Source organism: Nomascus leucogenys, chromosome 3, assembly GCF_006542625.1.
Source record: "Nomascus leucogenys isolate Asia chromosome 3, Asia_NLE_v1, whole genome shotgun sequence".
NCBI classification, from domain to species: Eukaryota; Metazoa; Chordata; class Mammalia; order Primates; family Hylobatidae; genus Nomascus; species Nomascus leucogenys.
Genome location: NC_044383.1, coordinates 116,033,807 through 116,061,288, shown reverse-complemented (window position 1 = coordinate 116,061,288; position 27,482 = coordinate 116,033,807). Strand labels below are relative to the sequence as shown.

The following is a 27,482-nucleotide window of genomic DNA, read 5'->3' as shown; positions in this document are numbered from 1 at the left end:
ACTACTGCGTCTCACACTTAGTCTCCAGGAGTAATTGAAAAGCTCACAGTGACAATTGTGTCTTCTTCCAGATGTCATCGCTATAAGGAGTGGGGCTTTCATCACCTCCCTGACGTAGGATGTGTACATGGCTCTCCAGGTCAGAGTTGCTCCAAGCAAGGTAAAGAGAAATTACTTCTTTGCATTGCCTTTCAGTTGCTGCCTAGCACTGGTGTAAATGAATATGTTCTATAAATGGCCTCTCTGTCAGTGGGCAACTTGTTTCACTTTTGGCTGGGTACCATACAGAAAACATTCTGCTGCACGGCTTGCATCTTGTGGTAATAGGGCAATATAAAGGCACCCAAGCCCAAGAAAGGATTGTAAAACATGTAAATAGTGGCTGTTTAGAAGGCACCATTTTATTGGGAGGTAAGCTCTCTGGTATTAACACCTGCACGTCTGCTATCGTTTTCTGAAATCATGACAGTTTGCTCTCAATCTTTTTTTCTTTTTTTTTTGCAGGGAGTGGCTTTTATTTTTGTAACTTCTGAAGGGTGTGCAAAATTTTAAAGGCAAAGTGTTGAAACATTTCAAGCTGTAGGTTTGTTAGTTTCTTTTTCCCCTGAGGCTAGTGTTAATAGTTGTGTTTTACTTCAGTGCAAAAATACCCCTTTAAAAAAAAAATCAAAGAATCTAAAACAAGGAAATATGCAAAGCCTCAAAGCAGCTGTGTAAATTCATACAGGCTTTAGGCCTATAACGAGCTAGCCTTAAGGGAATGATAGTGGAAAATCAGATTTTTACTTAAAAATTAAATTATAATTACGAGTGGGTGCTACATTCATTTTAGTAAAATAGCAGCACCGTGTGTATTTCCTCAAGCTTTTTCTTTACACTGCCATCATCACCACATATGTCATCAGTGAGAAATGTTGAGCATGACAAAAGCTAAGAAAAATTTTCAAGGTCAGTAAAACATTATTTCAGGAAAAATATTTTTAAAAAACTTATTTTTAAGGGGTTTTTAAACTTCATAATTTATGTATAGATTTGGGATTGAACTAGCAATAATAACTTCTGCTGAAGAGATAAAAATTAGAAGATAAAATCCTTTCTCTTAAGTAGCTTACACAAAGAATGGGGGCTCTATATTTAGTCGGGGCTTACACAGACCAGACAGACACACACACACACACACACACGCACACACACACACGCATTGCAGGGAAAATATCCAGATAGTTGCTGCAGTTCCTCACTATCTTAGAATCATCTGAGCTTCATGTGTAGAATTACAGCCTTAGAACATTAGAAGAATAGTGAATATGTTCGAAATAGACAGGTTGTTGACTATCTAAATTCTCATGATACATCCGTATAAGTTATGAGTTAACTTTTCTTTTAAGTGCTTGTTCACTGTCAATATTATCAGCACAAGAATTACTGATATGCTCATAAATTAATAGTAATGGCAAAAGTGACCTTCATCTAGAGATAACTCGAATACTCAACAAACATTTATTGAGTGCATGCAATGCGCCAGGCATTGGGCTAATTAAATCCCCCCTATCTCTATACTTTAAATGAGAGAAAAGCTGACTCAAGGGAAAGAGTCATGGCCAAAGGCCATTTAATTAATTTGCTGTCTGGGAAAACAGCACAAGAACTGGGAAGAAAGCCCAAGTATGAGGACTGCTAAATTGTTCAGAATACAATGTATTCTACTCCAGTAGACGACATGTTTCCTGACTATGTTAAACTAATGGAAACTTTCCTCTGTAAAACAAATGTAAAAATCTCAGAAGCACAACACATTCCTGCATATCGTCAGAATTGTTCACCTGAACTGGAGAATTTCATTCATTCAGGCAATTTAAGAGGGAACTACTTATCAGTAGGATGGAGACTTTGCTGTGATTCTACAAGTGAGAGAGTCATATCTCATGATTTCTCCAGGAATTGTCTAAAGAACTACAATGCAGGCTTTCCTATGGGGAGAAGTAAGAGAGAAAGTATTATCTACTGGGCACATACAGTACTTAATGTTAAGAATTGTATACATGTTCAGAATACAAATCCCTTATGAAACTTTACCTGTAGATGAGTAGAACAAAACTCAGAAAGTAACCAGCCAATGTCACACACTTGTCGGTGATGAACTGGCGGAGAAACTCCAGTGTATCTGACTGAGAGTCCACATATTTTATTAATAGACTATGGTTCTGGCCAGGCGTGGTGGCTCATGCCTGTAATCCCAGCACCTTGGGAGGCCAAGCCAGACGATCACTTTAGGTCAGGAGCTCGATACCAGCCGGGTAAACATGGTGAAACCTCATCTCTACTAAAAATACAAAAATTAGCTGGGTGTGGTGGTGCACACCTGTAGTCCCAGCTACTCAGGGAGGCTGAGGCAAGAGAATCCCTTGAAGCCGGGAGGCAGAGGTTACAGTGAGCTGAGATTGTGTCACTGTACTCCAGCCTGGGTGACAGAGCAAGACTCTGTTTCAAAAAAAAAAAGACTACGGTTCCTACTATAGTGGTCTTGTCTTCCATTATTTCTTTCCTTCCTTCCATGATTATTATTCAAAATACATTTGTTGAATACCTATGAAAGCCTGACCAATATTTTGGGAGCTGAAGAATTAAATGTGGTCAAATCAGTGTCTGTCTTTTAGAGACTGGAGAAAGAAATGTATACCTCCAAAAGTAGGTACGCTACAATACAAACACGATCAGATCTATAATACAAATATAATATTATGGAAGCAATAAAATAAGATAGAGATTGATTCTGTCCTGCAGTGAGGGGTGGAGTGAGAAGATGATATATGAGCCAGACCTAGAGAATATAGCTACTTGCTCTGTAAATAGTGAAGCTACTGTAGGCAATGGGAACATTCTGCTTTGCAAAATCACACAAGGGCTTCCAGTTTCCACAGAATAAATGGAGAAGGCTATTAGAGAAGGACTAGGCCTAGATTTCACAAAAGAATCCTCCTAAATCTTCAAAGATCATATACTCCCAATGCTACTTAAATCATTTTTGAGTATAGAAAAACAAGAGAAGCCACAAGAAAGTTTTATGAAACAAGAAATATGTTGTCACCTAAACCATATAAAGATAGTACAAAAAATAAACTATAGATCAATCTCACTTATGAATACAGAAAAATCTAAACATATTAGCAAACAGAACCCAAGAACTCTTCATAAAAATAAAACATCATGACCAAGTGACATTTATTCCAAAAATGTACAGATGGTTCAATATTAGGTAATCTACTAACATAATTTAGATGTTCATAAATCCAAGCAGAAAATCATATGATCATCTTCACTCATCTTCATAGATGCTAAAACTGCCTTTGACAAAAATTGGCAACTGTTCCTGAACCATTCCTGATTAAAATACTGAATAAAATAACTGATGATTTTGTCTGATCAGATATATATGTATGTGTGTGTATATATATATATATATATATATATACACATATAAAACCACACGTGCACACACACATTGCAATCCTAAAGCTGGTATATTACTTACTGGAGAATACTAGAGGCATTTACAGAAAGGCCAAGAACAAGGCAAGAATGTCTACTAACTCCACTACTATCTAAACATATGTTAGGGTTGGGTGCAGTGGCCCATGCCTATTATCCCAACACTTTGGGAGGCCGAGGCGGGCGGATCACCTGAGGTCAGGAGATCGAGACCACAGTGAAACCCCGTCTCTACTAAAAAATACAAAAAATTAGCCGGGCGTGGTGGCGGGCGCCTGTAGTCCCAGCTACTCGGAGAGGCTAAGGCAGGAGAATGGCGTGAACCCGGGAGGCGGAGCTTGTAGTGAGCCGAGATTGCGCCACTGCACTCCAGCCTGGGCGACAGAGCGAGACTCCATCTCAAAAAAAAAGAAAGAAAAGAAAAAAATTAACATACTCCTGAAAAATACAAAAGTGGACTTGAATAAGTTTGGAAATTTTTCTCATTTTTGAGTGGTACTCGTAAACATAATAAAGCTATCATTTATTTCCATTTTAATAAGTGGCATGATCTCAATAAAAATAACTAAGTTGTTTTTATGGAGCTAGTCAAGTAGATTTTGATGTTTATATGAAAAAATAAAAATAGCTATGAGAACCCTAAAGAAAAAGGAGAGGTGACTAGCCTTACTAGATATTTTTTAAGTAGCTCTATTGAGGAATAAATTAATATACAAAAAGTGCACTTATTTAATATATACAAGTTTATACATTTGAACATTTGCAACACCTGTGAAACCATCACCATAATTAAGATAATAGACATATTTATCACCTCCACAAGTTTCCTTGCAAACATTATAAAGTTTCCTTGTGTTCCTTTGATGGTTTCCTGTGTGTGCATGCGTGTGTGGTAAGAATACTTAACGCAAGCTTTATCCTTTTAACAAATGCCTGCCAGATATTAAAACATACCATAAAGCTTCTATAATTAAAACAGTGTGGTATTGATTCATGAGTAGATAGCTCAATGGAAGCGAATAGAAAGCTCACAAACAGACCAAAGTGTATATGAAAATGTAGTAATGAAAAAGACAGTATCCCATTGGAATGTCATAAAGCAAGGAAGTACAAAAATGATGGGGATATGTAAAAAGAACACAGGTGGTATCTGGTAGGTGCTCAAATTGGTCAAACTTGGGATAATTTGAGCATTAACAGGAATCATGATGTTAATTAATTACAGCATACAGAAAATAAAAAAGACCATAGGTTATCAAAAATAAATGAATAAATAATAAATACATAAATTAATAGGTAAGTTCAAGGGTAAGAAAGGAAATCTCTTTATGGAAGAATATCTACTGAAATGTAGAAGAAAAAATAAAATAATAAAACCATCAGTTTACAATACCAATGTAAATAATTAATTCAGATGAGATATGTTAATAAATGGCTAAAAAGTTTTGGGGGAACAGGATATTTATATAGTCTCAAGTGTCACCCCACAGATTACTTATTAATTACAAGTGATAAACAGTGCAATGAAAATAGATCTAGTAGATATCACCTTTACCAAGTGATCAAACTGACCATCAGTAATAATGAAAGTCATATCATGCATCTTCTCATAAGATGCAATGGGAAATGCACAATATTACCTTTGTAGAATTTTTCCCCAAAGAATCTGATATCATGAGGAAGTCATCAGACAAATTCGGAGTAGGTTACTAAAGAGACATGACAACCAAATGTAACATGTGAAAATATGATTGATTCTAGAATTCTCAGATTTTCAGAACAGTAGAGGAAATCTGAATATCAACTCTGTATCAGTAATATTTTATATCCATGTAGGATTTATTGTGTGTACTAATAGTTTTGAATTATAGGAGAATGTCCTTGTTCCTGCCTGTGAGAATTTGGGAAAAATACTTATTAAGTTCTTTGGAAGTTTTGTCTTCACTTTCTGTCATTGAGAAATAAATGTGTTATAATGTCACATTAGCTTGACACTATATCCCATCATCTTTAGCAAGGCTGTCTAGAACAGTATGCATTTCATTCACCAGAACAAGTAATTCATTTTTTAAAAAAGAAAAAATATCTTCGCTAACTTGATAGAACAATAGTGTCTATGAAGTTTGGCTATGTGTTTCTTTATTGTTAGTGAAGTAAAAGATTATATTCGCTCGTTTTAATTGGAAATTTGTCTCTTGCCCATTTTACTCAGGAACCCAGACCTGTGGCTGTCCCATGTGGAAATCCTGCCTGAGGGGAAACTCTAGGACAGGCCTAGGTTTCTGTTTGTCACCTAGACCAGTTCCTATATCCTCAGTAGCTGTTTGCATTGTATTAACCTGAGAGGTTTGTTAAAATGCAGTTACCAGGGTTAAGAATAATAACCTTTGTGAACCACTTAAAGGCCATGTATGCGGGCAGATATTGAATATGAAGAGTATGGACCATTATGATTGTTCCTAAGAGCCTAGATCTTCATGAAACCTAGCTTATCCCTTTTCTTTGAGGTAGTTTTGCAATTACTTTTAGCAATTATGGATGCTCCTTGACTTACAATGGGATCATGTCCCAATAAACCTGTTGTAAATTTGAAACATTATTAAATTGGACCATTGTAAGTCAGGGACCAGCTGTAATTGGAACCACAAAGCTTACTTTCTGACCAGGATTCAATAAATTTTATATACAGTTGTAACTCTTTCAGTGACTAGCTTTGTGAAAATCACTTAATTTCTCTGGGCCTCTGTTTTTTCATCTGTAAGAGGTGACTAACCCACATGTTTATTTGGATGAGTGAGCTCATCCAGGCAAGTACACAGTGAAGAGTCATATAAATGTTGGGTATACTTGCTTGTTCTAATTATTTTCTGTGTGATTATTTTGTCTCTTCTTACCTCTTCCTTTTTATCCCCAGGAAGTCTGAAACAGTTTTGGGCAGAATGTCAACACTTGATAATTATCTCCTGATTGGTGACTCTCTCACTGTATAGCAAAGGTTGCTTTTATCTGGGGTACTGTTCAGTGTGGCCTGGACTCTGACCAATCATAACTGATTCTACTTAAATAATCAGAATGTCCTGTAGGGCCAGCCTTCTATTAATTCTAAAACTGTAATGAATCATCCAACAACTTATATTCTTTGAATACCTACTGTGTGCCAGGAACCACACCAGACACTACACATATATTAGTGAGCCAAATGGACACATCTCTTCCTCCCAGTCCCTTCTTAAATAAAATGAGGTAAGCAGCATAGAAAAAGTAGACCCTGTATCTTTTAGCAATTACTTGCAGAACCGTAAAATAATATCTAGAAGACATCCCACTAGGGTGTTGTTAAATGCAACAAGAAAAACTTGAGAGCTGAATGAAGAGAGGTGGCTCTCAACTCCAGGAGAGTGGAATGAACGTGAGCTTTTCCGTTTTGAATTATGCCCCATTAAGCCAGTGTAGAAATTGGCAAGTCAGTTAAGTGAGTTACACTGCTGAAGTACTCAGGCTCCACTTAAGCTCTGAATCCTTAGGGATGCCACCTGCACATGCTCATATTCTATCCAGGTTCCAGCCTAGCCCTAGCAAAGATAGTGCTCGTGGTTTTGGGAGATTCTAAAAGTGCAAATCAATAGCTCTTTCCTCTATCCTTTTTTACATAGGTATAGTCTTTTCTTAATTTCAACTTATTAAAACTGCTTTATTTTTAGGGCAGTGGAAGGAAGGCTGATATCAAAATATTTTGATCAAAAAAGATGACAAACATGTAAAGACCAGTTGTAGCAGACCGTTTTCTGAAAGCAACTTGGAAAAACATTCATTACATCATAAATGTGCACAATTTGCAGACTGGTGCACATTTATTTCACTTTCAGAATAGGATTGTAAAAAAAAAGGTGGAAGCTTTTTAATAAAGAAATTGCATTTATAATGATCTGTGTTTGAATATTGTAAATCTTCAGACTAATGAGGAATTTTCGGGAGAAAAGAGAGTGTTAGGGAGCATACAGTAAAGAATAAGAAGTCAGGGGAACTTCTTGGAGGAAGTGAGGTATCAGTTTAGACCTGAAAAGATGAGTGGGAGTTAGTTTTCCAAAGAGAGGAGCCGTTAATTCTAGACAGGGGGAACAGCACTGAATTTTTCCAGAAATAGGAAGTACTTAAGTATGGCTGGAGCATCAAAGAGGAGAGTGAACGAAAAGGAAATAACAGGACTCACGGGTGACCTTATATACACAAGATAATACGTGAAATGTGTTTGTGTTTTCCTTTTCTACCAGTTCCTCCATTGGAGGTGATGTTGTGCCAGATAATTAGATTTGGTGTAGCAGGAAAGCAATGAAGAGGAACATTGAATGCTGTGGGTGCTCGTTTGTTTTCTCAACTTCCAAAATGAGCTCCATCAATAGACTGGAAAGAGAATCCCAGAGAGAGCTTGAATAATAGCCTCTGCAGGGATCTACCTGAGGAGCACCAGGTCTTGAGGGAGAACAGAGGGAGATGGTGAGGAGGTGGCTGGGGGAGAGGCTGAGACTGGACTGCAAGTTTTGGGACGTGTATGGAGAAGAGCTGGAGAAGGCAGGAGAAGACTACCTAGAATGGTTTCTGGCTGGCACTAGGGAGCTAAAAGGAAGGTGAGGCACTGGTTGCAGGCAAAACCCTAGTAGAGCCCTGTTAACCTGCTGTTAATGGGGGAACGTGTGTTTCTCCTTGCTAGTAGGTGTAGCTACCTGCCTCTTCATTGCCCTTGTATAGTCCAGCAGAACAACCCATCCTCTGGTCCCTAGGACTTTGCTGAGTCCATGAACTTGCTCAGTGATCCTCTTCTCTTCATGCCAGCACCATCTCAATGGGCCAGAGTACTTGTAAACCCCCTGAAACTGTAAGTCCTTGACCCCAGAGGAACAAAGAAGGCAAAGTGCCAGCTTCTGTGCTCCAATGATAAAGATGAATCATACTTCCTGTCTGGCAGTGTTGTTGTGAGGATTAAAGGAGATAAAGTTTGCAAAGTGGCTTGCTTGGCGTCTTGCACATATAGGTATTAAGCAAAGGTTACCCCTTACCACATCCCCTAGGGATATTCCTCAAAACTGTATTAATCAAAGCATGCTTTAAAAGTTTGTGAAGATGCTCATGGGTTGAATAAATTTATTGAAAAAAAATTATTACCAAAAAAGTAAACATATGCAAATTTAAATAAAATGGTATAATGAATCCCATTTATCCCTCACCTAGCTTCAAAATTATCAGCTCCTATTCAATCTTGTTTCATCTTGATTTCCAGCTATTCTCTTACCTTTTTATTTTGAAGCTAACCCAAACATTATACTGTTTCAACTGCAAATATGTCCTTATGCATCTTTAAAGATAAGGACTTTAAAAAAAAACACCATACCATTATCTTACCTTAAAAACGTAACAATAATTTTTTAACATTATTAAACATCCAGTGAAGTTTAAATAGCCAAAATGTCTCATAAATGTCATGATTTTTTACAGTTTATTTGATTCAGGATCCAAATACATTTAAAAACATAATAAAAAGTTTGGCAGTAGCCAAATACCTAGACTGCTACAAATTCTGAGTCTCATATAGTGGCTTTTCCTAGAGTGCAGCAATAATATTGTATCATAATAAAATAATGTTCCCTCATTTGGACAGCATTATTAAGTGCTTTTACTTTGTTAATTCAATATAATTATTTTCCTAATCTCAACTTGGCCACTAAATAAAGGTGTGTCCTTGGGCTATTCACTCAACTTGTCTAAGTCACAGTTTTCATACGTTTAAAAAGAGAGTGTTGAACTAAAATTGATTATTCAGGCCAGACGCAGTGACTCATACCTGTAATCCCAGCACTCTGGGAGGCTAAGGCGGGCAGATCACTTGAAGTCAGGAGTTTGAGACCACCCTGGCCAACATGGTGAAACTCCGTCTCTACTAAAAATACAAAAAATTTGCTGGGCATGGTGGCGGATGCCTGTAATCCCAGCTACTTGGGAGGCTGAGGCAGGAGAATTGCTTGAGCCTGGGAGGTGGAGGTTGCAGTGAGCCAAGATCAAGCCATGGCACTCCAGCCCAGGCGACAAAGCAAGACTCCATCTCAAAATAAATAAATAAAGATTATTCAGCATGCTTTCATTGTGAACTTCTGGGTGGGAGGCAGGACAGCACAGGGTTGAGAGGAAACATCCAGCAGGTCTGGCCTGGAGCCCTGCCACATATAGGCCACATGAGCTGGGATTAGTTCCTTAATCTCTCTTTGTCTCAGTTTCCAAGTCTATGAAATGCAAATGAAAGACAACCAAACCCAGAAAGTTTTTCCTGTATGCATATAGTGGTGGGGTACAGGGAAGGGTGAATACAATGAGAAAATATGAATACAGTGATTGTCACATAGAAATCCTTCAATAAAGAGTCAATATAGTTAGGCTATCAACTGGGGCAGAGGATGAGGAGATGAGGCTGGAGGACGGGCAGAGGTGAGAACTGTCTTGTCCACTGTGGCAGCCACTGGCCACACGTGACTGTTCAGCGTTTGAAATGTAGCTAGTCTGAATTGAGATGTCTTGTAAATAAATTACCTTTTGTACTTCTAAGACGTAGTATGAAGAAACAACATAAAATATCTCTATTTTTAATGATTCATTTATGTTAAAATCTTAATATGTTGGATACATTGTGTTAAATAAATATTATTAGAATTAATTTTACCCTTTCAAAATTTTTATAAATGTGGCTATTAAAAAATTTAAAATTACATATGTGGCTTGCATTGTGTTTCTGCCGGACAGCACTGGGCTAGATCATCAATTGCCATTCTAATCATTTAGAACTGATCCTGCTCCTCTTATTGTCCATCTAGTCAATAAAATTGGTTTGGAAAATTGGGAGATAGAGTCAATAGTTTCCTCTCCCTTAACCCCCACAAGTTATCCATTCTGTTTTCTTAATAGTTCACAGACCTGTCCTCCTCTCCATTTCCATTGCAAATCCATTTAAATGCTTTCCCGACCTGATGGCCCGGCCCTCTCTAGTCTATACTACTCCTTAAATCTTTCAGTCTCCCCAGGGCCTTCAGAGACATGCAAAATTCCTCATTAAGGCATAAATTTCCCTTCACGTCTGACTTCAGCTCTTTAAACCTCTCCCACCAAAACCCCTCTCCATCAAGGTTTGGCTTCACCTAGGTCTTTGCAAGTGCTTCTTGTGCCCATGGCAACCCCTGCCACTGCCCCAGCTCATCGTAAGTAGCATAAGGGTTGAGTCAGAGCAGGGCTTGAGTCTCAGCTCCACAATTTATTGTTAAATGTTCAGAAAGTTATAAGACCTCTCTGAGCCTCATTTTTCTTCTCTCTAAAAAAGGATTCTACCACTCAGAAGTTTTATAAGGATTAAATGAGGTAATGCAGATGTGATGCCTTAACTCAAGAAAACCTACAATAAATGTTGTCAAGGATTTTCTGGGGAATGTTCATGCCCCCACCACACACGTGCATGGAGGCACACATACACACACACATAACCAACCCATTCTCTACCAGTGTCTCGCTTGGGCTTACATAGCACTCCGTACCCTCCTCAATAATACCTCTTCTCTTTGTATTGTAGCCATTTCTTGATTCATTCTTGCCTCTAGATCAGTAGTTCCCAAAGTGTGGTAATAGGTACAAGTGACCCAGCACCAGCTGGGAACTTGTTATGAACACAAATTCCTGGAGCCCATCCCAGAATTACCAAATCAGAAACTCTGGGACTGGGGCCCTGCAATCTGTGTTTTAACAGGAACTTAATGTGAGTCTGATGCTTGCACATTTGAGAACAACAGCTCAACTGCATCTCTACGGCTTGGACCACATCCAATTTACCTTGCATTGCCACCCTGCCCGGTAACTATTTGTCGATGAAAAAAATGGAGGAATAAATCCTGATAATGATGTGAGGGCATAAAAGGATATCAAGCAGAGGAAGTGACGGTCTGATTGTTTTTTAGAAAATTGTTATGTTCCATAGGCTCTGTAGGGTGTAGATTTGAGGAAGAAAATACTAAAAGCAAATGAATTTGCTTATGAGAAAAGTATTATTTGAAAATCTAGATTTATAATTCAGGTAGAAAAATTAATTATTTACAAAAATTATGCCTTGCTTTTCCAAATATTTCCTACAAATGATTTTTAAATATATTATTTTGATATTATTTTATATTTAGTGTTTTATAAATTTGTCAGGAAAAGTAAGTGTATCTCTATGTAAAGTTTGTCAGGCCGGGCGTGGTGGCTCACGCCTGTAATCCCAGCACTTTGGGAGGCCAAGGCGGGTGGATCACAAGGTCAGGAGATCGAGACCATCCTGGCTAATGCGGTGAAACCTCGTCTCTACTAAAAATACAAATAATTAGCCGGGCGTAGTGGCAGGCACCTGTAGTCCCAGCTACTCAGGAGGCTGAGGCAGGAGAATGGCATGAACCCGGGAGGCGGAGCTTGCAGTGAGCCGAGACTGCACCACTGCACTCCAGCCTGGGCGACAGAGCAAGACTCCATCTCAAAAAAAAAAGAAAAAAAAAGTTTGTCAACAAATATATTGTCTCGCAAATTATAATTAAAAAATGGTTCCAAATGTCTTACACAGATTTAGTATTTGTAGGTTTTCTGGGCATGTAGTACAATCCTCATTTTTGGATTATACAAGTAAAATTTTATAGTAAGTTAATGCATTAAAAAATTAAAATGTTATTTAAATTTTAATATTAACAGAGATAAGAATAGTTTCATGGTTGAAAATACATGTTAGTATAGAGTCTATATATTATTCATCTTATTTTGGATCAAAATGAAAGCAATCATCTAGAAATATCTAGAGGCTATTAATGCTCAAATTAAAGAAAAACTAATTGATTTCAATACATGGTAGGAAGAATAAACCAAACGCAAAGACACATGACTCTTAAGAAAATTGCACCGCTAAAGAAGCTCCAAGATGGGCACTTTGAAGTCATTCCCATCCCATGGGTCCTTAAGCAATACAAGGCTAGCCAACACTATCTAGTAATGATTCATCATCTTTTGTCAAACTAGTTACCAAAGACCATGTGAAAAATCCCAGGCTCTTGGACCTCCTGCCTGTTTTCTCCACAGGTTGTTTTGCAGAAGTTTCTTCTATGTGTCATTCTGTTCTACACTGTGTACTACGTGTCCCTGAGCATGGGCTGCGTGATGTTTGAGTAAGTAGCACATTGTCTTCAAACAGAATTAAAAAGCTAACATTGAATAGGAAAGACGTTTATATTTAACATTTCACATGTCTTTATGGATTAGAGGATGTAGATTTTTTTAAAGACATAGTTTCTTCTCACGCCTGCAATCCCAGCACTTTGGGAGGCCGAGGCGGGCGGATCACGAGGTCAGGATATCGAGACCATCCTGGCTAACACGGTGAAACCCTGTCTCTACTAAAAATACAAAAAATTAGCCAGGCGAAATGGCGGGCGTCTGTAGTCCCAGCTACGCGGGAGGCTGAGGCAGGAGAATGGTGTGAACCCAGGGGGGCGGAGCCTGCAGTGAGCCGAAATCACGCCACTGCACTCCAGCCTGGGTGAAAGAGCAAGACTCCCTCACAAAAAAAAAAAAAAAAAAAAGACTTGGTTTCTTACTTTTATTTATTTTTTATTTTTGTTAGAGACAAGGTCTCGCTATGTTGCCTAGGCTGGTCTTGAACCCCTGGCCTCGAATGATCCTCCTGCCTTGGTCTCGCAAAATGCTAGGATTACAGGCATGAGCCACTGCATCCAGCCTACTTGCATTATTTAAGTAAAAATAGGCAAATGTTCTATCTCTGAAAATGATAAAAGTAACAATCTTAAAGTGGATAGAATCAGTTAGGACTGTTTCTCTTACCTCTTTGGAGGATGCTCATGGAAAGAAAGTGAACCTATTACTCCCTGGTCTGGTATTGAATCAGAGAAGGTTTGAACAAGAAAGGAGCTTAAAGATCATTCACATCCAATTTAAATAATTTCTGTTATATTGGAAATAGCTTTTGGGAGGCAAGAGACCTACATTCTGAACCAAGTTCTTACTGACTTTCTGAATCATCTTGACCAAACCACAGTGTATCTCCTATTTCAATGCCTTCATTTGTCAAATGGAATCATCCAAAAAAGTTATCATGAGGACAAAATGGGGTAATACATGTATTTTAATGCTATCATTTTTATGTAAGTGTAAAACATTATTTTTCAGGTAATTTTTTGTCTTGCTATGGTTGAATTTTGTCTCTACAGATTCTGGCTGCCAATATATTGGTTGCCTTGAGATACATTATGTATATTTACAAATGATTTCTTAGAAATTGAGTGCTTACACAATTTAATTTTATTGTGCAAGCAAGGAATTCTATTTCAATATGCAAATTAATACCAATATGCAACTATCAAAAAATAATGATACCAATGTTTGCAATGGAAAGAATGTTATTCGGCATGCTTGCAGGCAAGCCCAGGGAGGAAGTATCTGGTGCTCACATGCAGCCCCAGCCTCTTCCCTGGGACTGGAGATGGTGAGGCTATGCCTGGGGCAAGGAGAAGACAAGACTCTGTAGGATTCTCTGAGCGTGGGATTTCAAGGGTTTGTAGTTAACATGAGTCAGAGGTGAGGAATTTGAAGTAATTAGACCTTAAAGCTTCAGGAGGTAGCTAACTGGTTGGCCAGCTGCACAAAACTACAAACTTGGGTGTAGTATAAAGTCGAGCTGTATGCTTTATAGACTCAGATTTTAGAACAGGAAGGGGACTCAGAGATTAATCTCTTCAATTTATAGATAGGAAATTTGAGCCCAGAGAGGTTAGGTGACTTGCCCAAGTGCACAGTTATAGCACCACCAGGATTAGAACCTGTATCTTGTTGTTTTTCAAGCCTCTGCTGTCTCCATAGTATTACATTCTCCTTCCATGTTTGATGGCAGGAACTACCAAGATTCTAGCTGAGACATCAAATAAAATTAAGTCCACTTGGTGGACAAAGTGGAACTTAATTGGACAAAGAAGACAATATAGACAAAATGTTATTTGGCTGTCATCCAAGTCAGCCAGTTTTTAAAAACTCTTTTTAGCTCACTTCATTTTTTTCTGCTTAGCAAGTTTTTTTTATATAAATGGTATCATATAATAGGTGTCATTTTATAACTTTTTTCAACATTACATTTCAAAAATATGTCCATGATGAGATGTATTTAGCATTGAATTAATTTATTCTAACTGCTACAGTAGCTCACTTAATGTTAAAAATAATATGCTATAGCACCATTTAGGTGAACCTATTTTACATCTGAAGAACTACTGGTTTGGTCCTCAAGTGAGTTTACATTTCATAACTAGACATTGCCTTGTCTCTTGTTACCTTTTTACCCTCTCACTTAATGATTGATCTGAAATTTTGCTGTAACTGTTACCACAACTTGTAATTCTAGCAAGAAGAGTGAGATGTTTGAGTCAGAAAAAGATTCTATAGAGATTATTATCTTCATTGCTGATTCCTTCCCATTTCAGCCAGTTTTGAAATGTGCCACAACGTGGGTAAATCGCATGACTTATCCTTGTATGGGAATAGTAATGTGCATCACTTTGATGTGCAGTTATGAACTGCCTCATTCAGAGTAAACTGTTTTCATTTATAACATCTTTAGGGTGCATGAGTTGAATGTCCTGGCACCATTTGATTTCAAAACAAATCCCTCATGGCTCAACATAAACTATAAAGGTAATTGTTTTAATTTTAAATTCTTATCAATTAGTGAACTAAATGCCACTAAAAATAAATTTTTTAATTTTTTAATTAAAATTTTAAATATCAGGCCTGTCTCGCAGTCATCTATGTATTTTATCTGACTTCAAAAATTAGGAAAAGTGCCATCAAAAATTTTAAAGTTGCTATTCCTTGGAGGTGGAGTAATATGGAATAAGTGGAGAAAAAGGATGAGAATTCCTATATAAATTTGCATTTCATTGTATTGGGGTAAATTTTTGTTCATTATTTTTAAAGTAAAGGAAGAATAATGACTTAATGTGCTGATGTAGAAAAATATTTGTGAGATATAAAATAGAAAATTAAATACAGAAAAAGAGTTCATATAATACAATTTCATTTTTGTAGCATAAAGTAAAATACATGGTGTCAGTGATAAGAAGTCTGGAGAATTATGCAACAAACTGTTATCTCCCATCTGGGATGACAGAGAACTTTCGTTCTCTACTTTGTACATTTCTGCTTGGTTTTATTTTTCTTCCCAAAATAGTATAGAACTTGTTGCAGAAGAAAAACACTAAGAAAGAATACACTAAGGCAAAATTTCTCTTTTAAATTTGGCATTTTTGTTGAATAGTTATTAATTAATATCTGGTGTGTTTGTAAACCTTCACACCTGTGTACCTTGAATATATGTAAAACATTCTTGTTTGGGAGAGCTTCATGGTGAGTTTGCCCCATCTTCAGAAAAGTAAAATTTTAATGTTTTCTATCATAAAACATATTAATTAATGAAAGCTTAGAAAATATCTACAAGCAGAAAGGAGAAAAATAAAATAAATCGCATACTTACATTCTGTATACAGTAATTACTCTTAATATTTTGTGAAGATTTTCCCTATTCTTGTTTTTTAATGTACTGTCAATTCCCTAAACAATACAATTCATTAGAAAACCACTGGAGAATATTTTTGGGGTACAAATATGCAAATATAGAAAAATTGCTGGAGGCCAATGAAACGGGATTTCTACTATAATTTGTATAGGAAACTTGGTCAGTTAGAGTTACTGAATTCAAATAAAAAGCTTTAGTACAGCCTTGTTTGGTGCCATTATTGATTCAATTTTGGATAGCAAAGCATATGCGAGAACAAGATACTTCGATTCTGAGATACAAGAGGTCTAAGACTTTATCTTAACTTTCTTTCAGGCCCTTCCCTAGTTTTTACCAACACTATCCACAAATGATTAAAAAGAAAACAGTCCCAGTAAAGAGTCAAGTATGGGCCATGTCTGTGTTTTGGGTAGAGGGAGAGATTGAACACTCAACTATCATTATTTAATTCTAGTCTTTGGGTCAGTCAATAAAGAAAGGGCAATATCACAGGCTTATGGAAGAAGGCTGTGTTTTTTCATAGCAGAGATTAGTGATGAACTTTTACATAGCAGGGATTAGTGAAGATCTCCAAAATGCCTGGCAGAGTTTACAGTCGTCCTTTCCTCTCATGAAACACAAACATTTGTACAAAGATATCAATAAATCCTTAGCGTATTAGATCTTTAATTTTGGGTTTGGGGAGATAAATGTCGTAACTCTTCAAAGTTGTTGCTGTGAGAATCTATACCTGTCTAATCTCAGAGATATTAATAAAATATAAGAGTAATCTCAGAGACTTTGGCATGTATTTATTATGGTCAGGTTTTGTGTAGGTTTCAATAATTTTGTCACCCAGGAGATCAGTTTTAGCAAGGACACTGGAAAGTGTGAGTCCAGTTAAAACACTCCAATTATTAATATCTTTCCTTTGCATCGCAGAGAAAAGTTTGCAAATTCCTTTCATTTTACATTAAAATCCTCCCAACAATTTTTTTGAGATAAATAATACTCCATATTCCAATTTATGGAGAAGAAAACAGACTGACCTAAAAGTTAAAATCTTGCTCAACACCTTATAACTCTTTATTATTATTATTATATTTTAAGTTCTAGGGTACGTGGGCACAATGTGCAGGCTTGTTAAATAGGTATACCTGTGCCCTGTTGGTTTGCTGCACCCATCAACTCGTCATTTACATTAGGTATTTCTCCTAATGCTATCCACCCCCAGGCCCCCACCCCCTGACTGGACCCAGTGTGTGATGTTCCTCGCCCTGTGTCCAAGTGTTCTTTGTTCAACTCCCACCTATGAGTGAGAACATGGAGTGTTTGGTTTTCTGTTCCTGTGTTAGTTTGCTTAGAAAGATGGTTTCCAGCTTCATCCATGTCCCTGCAAAGGGCATGAACTCATCCTTTTTTATGGATGCATAGAGTTCCATGGTGTATATGTGCCACATTTTCTTAATCCAGTCTATTATCGATGGACATTTGGGTTGGTTCCAAGTCTTTGCTATGTGAATAGTGCCTCAGTGAACATACATGTGCATGTGTCTATATCATAGAAAGATTTATAATTCTTTGGGTATATGCCCAGTAATGGGATTGGTGGGTCAAATGGTATTTCTAGTGCTAGATCCTTGAGGGATCACCACACAGTCTTCCACAATGGTTGAACTAATTTACACTCCCACCAACAGTGTGTAAAAGTGTTCCTATTTCTCCACATCCTCTCCAGCATCTGTTGTTTCCTGACTTTTTAATAATCGCCATTCTAACTGTCATGAGATGGTATCTCATTGTGGTTTTGATTTGCATTTATCTGATGACCAGTGATGATATGCCTTTTTTCATGTGTCTGTTGGTGGCATAAATGTCTTCTTTTGAGAAGTGTCTGTTCATATACTTTGTCCGTTTTTTGATGGGGTTGTTTTTTTCTTGTAAATTTGTTTAAGTTCTTTGTAGATTCTGGATATTAGCCTTGTCAGATGGATAGATTGCAAAAATTTTCTCCCCTTCTGTAGGTTGCCTGTTCACTCTGATGATAGTTTCTTTTGCTGTGCAGAAGCTCTTTAGTTTAATTAGATCCCATTTGTCTATTTCAGCTTTTGTTGCCATTGCTTTTGGGGTTTTAGTCATGAAGTCTTTGCCCATGACTATGTCCTAAATGGTATTGCCTAGGTTTTCTTCTAGAGTTTTTATGGTGTTAGGTCTTACATTTAAGTCTTTATCCATCTTGAGTTAATTTTTGTCTATGGTGTAAGGAAGGCATCCAGTTTCAGCTTTCTGCATATGGCTAGCCAGTTTTCCCAGCACCATTTATTAAATAGGGAATCCTTTCCCCATTTCTTGTTTTTGTCAGGTTTGTCAAAGATCACATGGTTGTAGATGTGTGGTGTTATTCTTGAGGCCTCTGTTCTGTTCCATTGGTCTATGTATCTGTTTTGGTATCAGTACCATGCTGTTTTGGTTACTGTAGCTGTGTAGTATAGTTTGAAGTCAGGTAGCGTGATGCCTCAAGCTTTGTTATTTTTGCTTAGGATTGTCTTGGCTATGTGGGCTCCTTTTTGGTTCCATGTGAACTTTAGAGTAGTTTTTTCCAATTCTGTGAAGAAAGTCATTGGTAGCTTGATGGGGATGGCATTGCATCTATAAATTACCTTGGGCAGTATGGCCATTTTCACGATACTGATTCTTCCTATTCATGAGCATGGAATGTTCTTCCATTTGTTTGTGTCCTCTTTTATTTTGTTCAGCAGTGGTTTGTAGTTCTCCTTGAAGAGGTCCTTCACATTCCTTGTAAGTTTTATTCCTAGGTATTTTATTATCTTTGTAGCAATTATGAATGGGAATTCACTCATGTTTTGGCTCTCTGTTTGTCTATTACTTGTGTATAGGAATGCTTGTGATTTTTGCACGTTGATTTTGTATCCTGAGACTTTGCTGAAGTTGCTTATCAGCTTAAGGAGACTTTGGGCTGAGACGATGGGGTTTTCTAAATATACAATCATGTCATCTGCAAACAGAGATAATTCGACTTCCTCTTTTCCTAATTGAATACCCTTTATCTTGCCTGATTGCCCTGGCCAGAACTTCCAACATTATGTTGAATAGGAGTGCTGAGAGAGGGCATCCTTTTCTTGTGCCAGTTTTCAAAGGGAATGCTTCCAGTTTTTGCCCATTCAGTATGACATTGGCTGTGGGTTTGTCATAAGTAGCTCTTTTCATTTTGACATACGTTCCATCAATACCTAGTTTATTGAGAGTTTTTAGCATGATGGGCTGTTGAATTTTGTTGAAGGCCTTTTCTGCATCTATTGAGACAATCATGTAGTTTTTGTCATTGGTTCTGTTTACATGATGGATTACGTTTATTGATCTGAGTATGTAGAACCAGCCTTGCATCCCAGGGATGAAGCCAACTTGTTCCTGGTGGATAAACTTTTTTATGTGCTGCTGGATTCAGTTTGACAGTATTTTACTGAGGATTTTTGCGTTGATGTTCATCAGAAATATTGGCTTGAAGTTCTCCTTTTTTGTTGTGTCTCTACCAGGCTTTGGTATCAGGATGATCCTAGCATGAAATGAGTTAGGGAGGATTCTCTCTTTGCTATTGATTGGAATACTTTCAGAAGGAATGGTACCAACTCCTCTTTGTACCTCTGGTAGAATTCGGCTGTGAATCCATCTGGTCTTGGACTTTTTTTGGTTGATAGGCCATTAATTATTTCCTCAATTTCAGAACCTGTTATTAGTCTATTCAGAGATTCAACTTCTTCCTGATTTAGTCTTGGGAGGGTATATGTGTCCAGGAATTTATCCATTTCTTCTAGATTTTCTAGTTTATTTGCATAGAGGTGTTTATAATATTCTCTGATGGTAGTGTGTATTTCTGTGTGATTGGTGGTGATATCCCCTTTATCATTTTTTATTGCATGTATCTGATTCTTCTGTCTTTTCTTCTTTATTAGTCTTGCTAGTGGTCTATTTTGTTGATCTTCTCAAAAAACCAGCTCCTGGATTCATTGATTTTTTTTGAAGGGTTTTTGTCTCTATCTCCTTCAGTTCTTCTCTGATCTTAGTTATTTCTTGCCTTCTGCTAGCTTTTGAATTTCTTTGCTCCTACTTCTCTAGTTTTAATTGTGATGTTAGGGTGTCAACTTTAGCTCTTTCCTGCTTTCTCTTGTGGGCATTTAGTGCTATAAATTTCCCTCTACATACTGCTGTAAATGTGTCCCAGAGATTCTGATACATTGTGTCTTTGTTCTTATTGGTTTCAAAGAACATCTTTATTTCTGCCTTCATTTCGTTATGTACCCAGTAGTTACTCAGGAGCAGGTTGTTCAGTTTCCATGTAGTTGTGTGGTTTTGAGTGAGTTTCTTAATCCTGAGTTCTAATTTGATTGCACTGTGATCTGAGAGATCAGTCTGAGAGACAGTTTGTTGTGATTTCTGTTCTTTTACATTTGCTGAGGAGTGTTTTTAATTTAAAATTTAATTTTAAATTAAATTTTATATAATTTAAAATTATGCAGTCAATTTTAGAATAAGTACAATGTGGTGCTGAGAAGAATGTATATTCCATTGATTTGGGGTGTAGAATTCTGTAGATATCTATTAGGTCCGCTGGTGCAGAGCTGAGTTCAAATCCTGGATATCTTTGTTAACCTTCTGTCTTGTTGATCTAATATTGACAGTGGGGTGTTAAAGTCTCCCATTATTATTGTGTGGGAGTCTAAGTCTCTTTCTAGGTCCCTAAGGACTTGCTTTATGAATCTGGATGCTCCTATATTGGGTGCATATATATTTAGGATGGTTAGCTCTTCTTGTTGAATTGATCCCTTTAGCATTATGTAGTGGCCTTCTTTGTCTCTTTTGATCTTTGTTGGTTTAAAGTCTGTTTTATCAGAGACTAAGATTGTAACCCCCGCTTGTTTTTGCTTCCCATTTGCTTGGTAGATCTTCCTCTATCCCTCTATTTTGAGCCTATGTGCATCTTTGCACGTGAGATGGGTCTCTTGAATACAGCACACTGATGGGTCTTGACTCTTTATCCAATTTGCCAGTCTGTATCTTTTAATTGAGGCATTTAGCCCATTTACATTTAAGGTTAATACTGTTATGTTTGAATTTAATCCTGTCACTATGATGTTAGCAGTTATTTTGCCCGTTAATTGATGCAGTTTCTTCATAGCATCTATAGTCTTTACCATTTGGCATGTTTTTGCAGTGGCTAGTACCTGTTGTTCCTTTCCATGTTTAGTGCTTCCTTCAGCAGCTCTTGTAAGGCAGGCCTGGTGGTGACAAAATCTCTCAGCATTTGCTTGTCTGTAAAGGATTTTATTTCTCCTTCACTTATGAAGTTTGACTGGATATGAAATTCTGGGTTGAAAATTCTTTTCTTTAAGAATGTTGAATATTGGCCCCCACTCTCTTCTGGTTTGTAGGGTTTCTGCCAAGAGATCCACTGTTAGTCTGATGGGCTTCCCTTTGTGAGAAACCCAACCTTTTTCTCTGGCTGCCCTTAACATTTTTTCCCTCATTTCAGCCTTGGCGAATCTGACAATTATGTGTCTTTGAATTGCTCTTCTCGAAGAGTATCTTTGTGGTGTCTTTCTATTTTCTGAATTTGAATGTTGGCCTGCCTTGCTAGGTTAGGGAAGTTCTCCTGGATGATATCCTGAAGAGTGTTTTCTAACTTGGTTCCATTCTCCCGTCACTTTCAGGTACACCCATCAAATGTATATTTGGTCTTTTCACATAGTCCCATATTTCTTGGAGGCTTTGTTCATTTATTTCCACTCTTTTTTCTGTAATCTTGTCTTCTCACTTTATTTCATTAATTTGATCTTCAGTCACTGATATCCTTTCTTCCACTTGATGGAATTACCTATTGAAGCTTGTGCATGCATCACAAAGTTCTCATTCCATGGTTTTCAGCTCCATCAGGTCATTTAACATCATCTCCACAATGTTTATTCTAGTTAGCCATTCATCTAATCTTTTTTCAAGGTTTTTAGCTTCGTTGCAATGGGTTAGAAGATGCTCCTTTAGCTCGGAGAAGTTTGTTATTACCAACCTTCTGAAGCCTACTCATCAAACTCATCAAACTCATTCTCCATCCAGTTTTGTTCCCTTGCTGGTGAGGAGCTGTGATCCTTTGGAGGAGAAGAGGCACTCTATTTTTTAAAATTTTCAGCTTTTCTGCTCTGGTTTCTCCCCATCTTTGTGGTTTTATCTACCTTTTGTCTTTGATGTTGGTGACCTACAGATGGGGTTTTAGTGTGTATGTCCTTTTTGTTGATCTTGATGCTATTTTTTTCTGTTTGTTAGTTTTCCTTCTAACAGTCAGACCCCTCTGCTGCAGATCTGTTGGAGTTTGCTGGAGTTCCACTCCAGACCCTGTTTGCCTGGGTATCACCAGTGGAGGCTGCAGAACAGCAAATATTGCTGCCTGATCCTTCCTCTGGAAGCTTCGTCCCAGAGGGGCACCCACCTGTTTGAGGTGTCTTTTGGCTCCTACTGGGAGGTGTTTCCCAGTCAGGCTACACAGGGGTCAGGGACTCATTTGAGGAGGCAGCCTGTCTGTTCTTGGAGCTCGAACGCCGTGCTGAGAGAACAACTGCTCTCTTCAGAGCTGTCAGACAGGGACGTTTAAGTCTGCAGAAGCTGACTGCTGCCTTTTGTTCTACTATGCCCTGGCCCCAGAGGTGGAATCTATAGAGGCAGTAGGCCTTGCTGAGCTGTGGTGGGCTCCGCCCGGTTTGTGCTTCCAGGACTCTTTGTTTACACTGTGAGCTACTGAAGCCTCAGCAATGGCAGATGCCCCTCTCCACATCAAGATGCAGCATCACAGGTCTATCTCAGACTGCTGCGCTAGCAGTGAGCAAGGCTCCGTGGGTGTGGGACCCGCCGAGCCAGGCATGGGAGGGTATCTCCTGGTCTGCCGGTTGCTAAGACTGTGGGAATAGTGCAGTATTTTGTCAGGAGTGCACCGTTTCTCCAGATACAGTCTGTCATGGCTTCCCTTAGCTAGGAAAGGGAAATTGCCCAACCCCTTGTGCTTCCCGGGTGAGGCGACACCCTGCCCTGCTTCAGCTCGGCTGCACCCACTGGCCAACCGGTCCCAATGAGATGAATCAGGTACCTTAGTTGGAAATGCAGAAATCACCCATCTTCTGAGTCGATCTCGCTGGGAGCTGCAGACCAGAGCTGTTCCTATTCAGCCATCTTGGAAATGACTCCACAACTCTTTTTTTTTTTTTTTTAAGAGACAGAGATTCACTCTGTCACCCAGTCTTGAGTGCAGTGCAGTGGCATGATCATAGCTCATTGTAACCTCAAACTCCTGCACTCAAGACATCCTCCCATCTCTACCTCCTTAGTAGCTAGGACTATGGGGCACATTATTATGCCAGGCTAAGTTTTTTTCAATTTCTTTTAGAGACAGAGTCTTGCTATGTTGCCCAGGGTGGCCTCAAACTCCTAGCTTCAAGTGATGCTCCCATCTTGGCCTCCCAAAGTGCTGGAATTACAGGTGTGAACCACCGTGCCCAGACAAGGTCTTATGACTCTTAAGCTATAAAAGCGAGACTAGAATGCTGTTATCTTGACTTCAAATTTTGTATTACTTCCTTTAAGTCATGCTTTCTTTCCTATCATAAGCAAAGCATAAGTATTCTCTATTAATATACATGAATACAGCTTGTACAAGACTAAAATCACTATCTCCAAGCACCTTCAAGTTAACCTATAAAATCTCTAAATGCTAACAAAAGAGGCATCTCTCTTTCCCTACAATAATGTAGTGATTCTATAAACCAGTAGGGGAGGGAGGAATGAAATGTGATGGAAAGAGATGTTGTCAATATGACACAACAGGACAGTTCTTTCCTGGATATTAGGTGGCAGGGCATGCTGAACTGATCTCCACTGATCAAAGGAATTCCTGTGCAATAGAAAAGGAGTTAGTATGAATTCTGAATTTAACTTTTGAAACCTGTTAAGTTAAATAGAATTGAAGAGGAATATGTGTGAGGCCTTTAAAAAGATTGCACCTGGGGCTTGCTTCCTTGGTGCCTCGCTCACTGACTGCAATCACTGGCTTGCTGGATAATAAATTACTTCTGCACAGTAGGACATAAGGTGATTATTTTATTTTTTGCTTTGAAAAATATAGAGTTTGTCTGCTTAGATTTATTTATTCCTGGATTATATGAACATATCACTTATTTTCTGTGTTTTAAGAGGGAAGAAAGGTAATTTTTATGGAAAGTGGTATCATTTACAAAGGGACCTTGGTGGTATATCACATATATTTGTCACTTTAAAGTCTGATGGATCTCTCTTTTGAAAACATGATAGTCTTAAAGATCCATATCAAAGACAAGAGGCAAAAGATTGACCCATCACGTGTTCAGGGCTCTTAGAGATTTGTGGTTCTCACCTGTAAATATCTAGCTCTTTATACATGTTCAGGTAAAATACTCTGTCACAACCAGTGGATTTAGAAGAGTGTCTCCATCCATACCTGTCATTTATGAGACTTTCTTTCATCCATGGTTATCAGTTATGTTTCCCAAGTGACAATCTGAACGAAGCATTTTATTACAAAAACACAAAGGAACTCATTTCCAAGTTAGGCAGTGCTTGGTATCAGACAAATGTTGTAGTTCAATAAACTCTTACATTTGGTTTAATGTTTTTTCATTTCTTAAAACTCAGAACTGGATTTTTTCATTAGTTTTTAATATATCTTAAAATGAGATTTGCAATCCAATTACAGATTTGCACATATTGGTTATATTGTAACTTCTTTATTGTATTTCACTTCTAAAATGTTAAACACAAAGAATGTGAAACAGAAATGATATATTGTGGTTTTCTACAAATCTTAAAACTGTTAAAAGATAAAATATGTTAATTGTTTTATCCAAATTTGAGGATTGTTAGGAAATGGAACATTTAAAAAATTCTTAGCAAAATTTCTTCTCAAAGTAAGCTTTCCTGGTCTTGTTACTAGTTGTATTTCAGAATGTTCATTGCTCTAGTCCTCAATAATTATATTCTTCCTTGTATTTGCAGTTATTTTAGTTTCAACAGAGGTCACCTACTTTGTTTGTGGATTGCTTTTTGTTCCAGTTGTGGAAGAATGGGTTTGGGATTATGCTATTTCAGTAACTATTCTTCATGTTGCCATCACTTCAACTGGTAAGCAGAATAAAATAACAGAAACAAGGAAAACGTATTAAAACAGATGTTGGACGTAAACCACTTCCTGAGTAGAACTTTGTTGTCTGCATATTCTTGTATGATAGCTAAATGATAAAAACTGAAGATGAAAGGTCTTCATCCCTCTTTCCAGCCAAATTTTTTTCTACCACTCTTCTCAGGGAGGTTTTTTTAAACTTTTTTAAAGGCGTTTTATTTTGAAATAATTTTAGAGTTACAGAAAAGTTACAAAAATATAACTGAGAGTTCCCATGTACCCTTCACCTAGCTTCCCCTAATGTTAGCGTTTCATATAACCATAGTACAATTGTCAAAACTAATAAATTAACATTGGTATAATACTATTATTAGCTAAACTTTATTTGTATTACCCTGGTTTTCCCTGCATCATTTTTCTTTTTCAAGATCCAATCTGATTCAGAACTAAACTGAAATAGAGATGCTTCCCTTTCACATTCAACTTATCACCAACTGGGCAAGGTTTGCCCTGTAAGACATATTTTTCCTCCAAAATCCTTCCCTGAGGGCAGAAACTGATCAAAGACTGGGGGGATTCACAGACACCTGTCCAACAATAGTTATTTTAAAATAAATACCAGTTCTTGGATTAAGTGGTTTTTATTTCTACCCATGCTTTTTGGAGTGAGAAGAAAATGGATACAAATTCCAATCCTACCTTTTACTAGGTGGGTAGTTTTGGACAAGTCACATCTCTTACATCAGTTTCCTTCTCTACAAAATGGGGGAAACCTGATGAGGTTTCAATTAGATAATGAGAAATTGTCTGACATGTGTCTAGCAGATAATAATTACTCAGTAAATGAATATCTCATCCATTTGTTCACCTATCCACTCAAAATTTACTCATCCACCGTATTTTTTTTCTCCCTTACTATACTGCCTTATTTTTTTAAAGCATATCAGTCAAAATATGAGTGATAACCAACCACAGGTTATAATTCAAAGTTTATTATTATTTATGACCAACTTAAATCACTGTCATATTTTCAGTGCCCTGATCTATTGATAGTATAATCTGTCTCCACCAGGCGCAGTGGCTCACGCCTGTAATCCCAGCACTTTGGGAGGCTGAGGTGACCAGCCTGGCCAACACGGTGAAACCCCATCTGTACTAAAAATACAAAAATGTGCCAGGCATGGTGGTGGGCATCTGTAATCCCAGCTACTCAGGAGGCTGAGGCAGGGAGAATCGCTTGAACCCAGGAGGCGGAGGTTGCAGTAAGCCGAGATCGCACCATTGCACTCCAGCCTGGGCAACAGAGCGAGATTCTGTCTCAGAAAAAAAAAAAGTACAATCTGTCTCCAACTGAAGAACACACAATTTCCAAATCAACTACAACTTCCCAGCTTCACTGCTATTAGAGAATGCCCGTATATTCATCGCCTAGTATTAGTTTCCACAGACACAAACCCTCCGTCAGTAACTCAAAGAATCACTGGACACCCTGCCCCCATCACTCTGCTTCTGAAGTGCTCTATTTTACCTTGGGGTTAATTTTCTCTGCAAGACAGCCACTGATATTTGTAAAAGGGCTTGGAGTATAGGTGGTTCAATCCTCAGGGTTGAAATGAGCTATAGGTTCTGGACCTAGAAAAGTTGTGAGTTAACGATCTAACACGTGGCACTTAGAAAATGTTAACAAATGACTACTGGACAGAAGTGACTTCAGAGTGAAGTGGTTTGGAATTCCTGAGGGAACTAGGCATTGAGGATTCAGGACAGCCTGAGGATCATCACTTAAAATCAGCTTTGGGAGCTGACCTGAGAACCTCACAATTCACAGCATTATTTCTAGGAGAAGAGTTGTAAAGGTTTGACTTAACAAATGACCTTTTTGACCAGGACTGAAGTACAACTTGGGGCTACATGATTTCTTGAACATGGATAAACCTTCTCTTGTTGGATGGATATAATTTGACTAAACAGATGTATTTCTTCTGGAGTAAAATATAAAAATGCATGTTTTGAAATTAAACATTTTTTTCTATTGCAGTTATGTTGGAATTCCCCCTGACATCATATTGGTGGGCTGCTTTAGGTATATCAAAATTGCTTGTTTAGATTATCTAATGCACAGAAATAATGTTAAATAGAATAACTGTGGAAATATATTTTATTTTCTCATAGATTTTATAA

General features: G+C 37.8%; 1 protein-coding gene across 1 annotated transcript; it reads left to right on the top strand.

Annotated features, from left to right (window-relative positions):
• On the top strand, positions 1 to 27,482 carry TMEM244 (transmembrane protein 244). Its single transcript, XM_003255695.3, has 5 exons — positions 1 to 160; positions 12,616 to 12,701; positions 15,161 to 15,234; positions 25,178 to 25,303; positions 27,340 to 27,482. Exons 1-5 carry the CDS (start codon positions 128 to 130, stop codon positions 27,405 to 27,407), a joined length of 387 nt encoding a protein of 128 aa, XP_003255743.1. The 5' UTR covers positions 1 to 127; the 3' UTR covers positions 27,408 to 27,482.